Source organism: Salvelinus sp. IW2-2015, linkage group LG11, assembly GCF_002910315.2.
Source record: "Salvelinus sp. IW2-2015 linkage group LG11, ASM291031v2, whole genome shotgun sequence".
NCBI lineage: Eukaryota > Metazoa > Chordata > Actinopteri > Salmoniformes > Salmonidae > Salvelinus > Salvelinus sp. IW2-2015.
In genome coordinates, this window is record NC_036851.1 from 47,494,173 (window position 1) to 47,498,055 (window position 3,883).

The following is a 3,883-nucleotide window of genomic DNA, read 5'->3' on the forward strand; positions in this document are numbered from 1 at the left end:
TAATCCTAAAAAGATTAAAAACCATTTTCAAAAGAGTTTGCTTTTTAATCCAGGACTAGGCTTAATCTGTGTCCGGAAAACCCGTCCCTCGTAGTATCGTATCTCTACGGGACGGATGGAGTAAAAAGCACCTCGTAGTATCGTATCTCTTACGGGACGGATGGAGTAAAAAGCACCTCGTAGTTCGTATCTCTACGGGACGGATGGAGTAAAAAAGCACCTCGTAGATCGTATCTCTACGGGACGGATGAGTAAAAAGCACCTCGTAGTATCGTATCTCTACGGGACAGATGGAGTAAAAAGCACCTCGTAGATTCGTATCTCTACGGGACAGATGAGTAAAAGCACCTCGTAGATCGTATCTCTACGGGACAGATGGAGTAAAAAGCACCTCGTAGTTATCGTACTCTACGGGACGGATGGAGTAAAAAGCCCTCGTAGTATCGTATCTCTACGGACAGATGGAGTAAAAAGCACCTCGTAGTATCGTATCTCTACGGGACGGATGGAGTAAAAAGCACCTCGTAGTAATCGTATCTCTACGGGACGGATGGAGTAAAAAGCACCTCGTAGTATCGTATCTCTACGGGACGGATGGAGTAAAAAGCACCTCGTAGTATCGTATCTCTACGGGACGGATGGAATAAAAAGCATGTATAATGGAGAATCTCTATTGAACATGCTTCATCTTCTTAATCTGTGTCCGGGAAACCGGTCCTACAGGTTTGCGCTCAATCGATCTCCTCAAGCCTCTCTCCATATACCATATATTGGACTCAATAACCACACCGCCTCTCAGCATCAAGCACTTGACGATGATTGCAACAGAGAGACACTTACACTAATTTCACTGTCAAGTAGAGACAGGGGGTTTTGTCGAGCTCTTTCCCAGCCATCTTCATTTCTATGCAAAGGGAGTTGCTTCTTTCTCTGTCTTGTCACCCGTGTCTGAGAAACCATTATTCATGAGGCTAAGATGAATCGYTTTTTTAGTCGAGAAGTCGACAAAATAGGAAGAAAGTGCTTTCCTCGACGCAAGCCAAAACCTCATGARATGAAGTTGCTAAATGTGTTATCTTTTGCAGATATAGTGGACTTTAAAATACTTTATAGTGAATAGGTTTGAAGTAATACACTTAGAGAAAAAGCGTTTTATGCCCATGGGAGAACCCTTTGAAGAACCCTTTTGTGTTCTTACCTGTACACCTAGAAATTCAAAACAGAGTCGAGTAAACTGACTGGCCATTAACTTTTATTAAAGTGAATATGTTGAATTTCTACATGGAAAAGATACTTCATTAACAACAAAAGCACAATGACAACACAATGACAACACATCCATCTGCACATGACTGATTATCTTATTATTCTCTTAAATAAAGTAAACTATGGAAAAATAGGGGGAAAAGTACAGTCCTATGATAACTATGTCTTGAGAAGGTGACACACAAAGAAATCTCATTGCAAAGTATCCTCCTTTATAGGCTTAATAGATACATACTTTCTTTAAACAGGTTAATTATCTGGGACAAACTCCTTTAATTAAAGACAGGCAACGTAACTCAAACCACTAGTAAACCTAACAATAGAAAGATTCCATTGCAAGGGGTCCCTTATGTAACAATAAGACAGCAGCAGGGTGCAACTACCCCCACCCCCCCCCGACTAGAGTAGGAACCATTCAGCATTTGAAACACATCACATATTGGTTCCTATCTAAGGAAATAAATTATCTGTAGGTTACGCATTGAGAATGCAAAGCAACTCATTTCTGAGGCTCGGTCAAACGTTGGTCTGCATGCATTTTAAACGGCGAGCTCCAGTCGTTCTCTTCAAATTCTACTTAAGTGTAAGCAAGTTATAGCAAGTAGTCATTAAAAAGCATGTAGTGTATCACATTGCAGTAACTGTATGATGTCTCCATCGCTGTCAGGAATGAAAATGCACTGACTAAACCGGAACCGTTTGATTCAAGCCACGTGATCGATTCTAACACAGTATCGGAGTGAGAGCTTCAAAAGCGTCGCCATTGGCTTTACAATGCAAAGAATCGCTTTCATGTCAATACATTTGGCTGCTTTTCCTCACCCCCTTTCTTTTAGAGAAACAGCGCATTATGGCAATGACCAGTATTAGTTAACGGTACATAAGAAATATGTTGCAGAACGATGCTGTAGTAACGCAGTGTTCTGTGTCCGCATAGAAACACTTGGATGCCTTTTGAATCTCTTGTCTTGGGGTTGTGTTGTGTGTGTGGGGGGGCGAGCGGGGGATATGGTGTTCTGTGGTCTGTTGCTAGTTGTTAGTCATGATCCACCAGGATGCTAGGGGGAAAAGAGAGGAGTTCTATTTGAGTTGGGGATAAATGGGTAAATAACATGTCATTTCTAGCAAATCTGGGTTCAAATACTTTTGCCCGGCTTGATTGAGCTTGCGTGGCACAATGTAACCAATAGAATATTTGCAAATCCCTGGCTCTCCAGGCGGGCTAAAGCAAATGCTAAAAGTATTTGAAGGATTTTAAATAGTATTTGAACCCAGGTCTGCTTTCTGGTACGTATCCACAGAAGGTAAGTTGTGTTCCCTTTAAGATGGCTTAAACTGCTATCTCAAAATCATAATTTTGTATTTTCATAAGCCACTGTAAATCGCTCAAAGACCAGTGTGAAATTATGTACTTGCATCAATGCAACATTTTACATTTTAAATGTGTATGTATTTTTTGGGAGGGGTGAGCAATAATGTGCAAAGCATACATTTTCAAGAAAACACAAGTGACACTGTACTAACATTGAGTGGCTGCTGCAAACATACTGACTCAACTCTAGCCACTTTAATAATGGAAAAATTGATGTAATAAATGTAAATGCCACTTTAAACAATGCCACTTTATATAATGTTTACATACCCTACATTACTCATCTCATATGTATATTCTGTACGCTATACCATCTACTGCATCTTGCCATCTTGATGTAATTAAATGTATCACTAGCCACTAAACAATGCCACTTTATATAATGTTTTCATACCCTACATTACTCATCTCATATGTATACACTGTACTCTATACCATCTACTGCATCTTGCCTATGCTGTTCGGCCATCACGCATTCATATAATTTTATGTACATATTCGTATTCATTCCTTTACACTGGTGTGTATAAGGTAGTTGTTGCGAAATTKTTAGGTTAGATTACTTGTTAGATATTACTGCATGGTCGGAACTAGAAGCACAAGCATTACGCTACACTCGCATTAACATCTGCTAACCATGTGTATGTGACAAATAACATTTGATTTGATTTGATTATAGGTAGGTATAGATTGTAACACACACACACCTGGGAGCAGCATGGTAGACACAAGCTTGGGATCCTCCAGCATATCAATGACACAGCGCTGGAAATTCTTACTGGCATCGGACTGCAGGTAGCTAGGGAGGACAGGAACACAGCAACAATCAATAGACCTGTGACATGACAGTAAGACATAATCACCATTATTATCAATGTCCAATAGCAGAAAGGCTTGGTTAGTAAACCACATTACACAATACAACTAATATGTTTGGATTGATATTCCTAGTCTCTTTGCACTAAATATATGCACATGCATTTATGAGAATTAGAATGTAATAATACTGAATGTTAAGATATTGAACAAATATGACTGTGTCACAGTCTGATCTACCCTGTACATATTGGTGTGTTTAAATCAACCCTGAGAAACAGGTCGGTGTGTTTAAATCAACCCTGAGAAACAGGTCGGTGTGTTTAAATCAACCCTGAGAAACAGGTCGGTGTATTTAAATCAACCCTGAGCAACAGGCTGGTGTGTATAAATCAACCCTGAGAAACAGGTCGGTGTGTTTAAATCAAC

At 39.8% G+C, this 3,883-nt stretch overlaps 1 protein-coding gene across 3 annotated transcripts in view; it reads right to left on the reverse strand.

The window, feature by feature from the left end:
* Positions 1-1,235: 1,235 nt before the first annotated feature.
* Positions 1,236-3,883, reverse strand: part of LOC111970505 (N-terminal EF-hand calcium-binding protein 1) — a 58,932-nt gene continuing 56,284 nt past the window's right edge. For all 3 annotated transcript variants that reach the window (XM_023997294.2, XM_023997293.1, XM_023997292.1), the window contains 2 exons: positions 3,346-3,437; positions 1,236-2,324 (listed from right to left, as the gene is read on the reverse strand). In XM_023997294.2, coding sequence (XP_023853062.1) covers positions 2,296-2,324; positions 3,346-3,437 — 121 coding nt within the window. In that variant the 3' untranslated portion in view covers positions 1,236-2,295. The remainder of the gene's footprint in view (positions 2,325-3,345; positions 3,438-3,883) is intronic.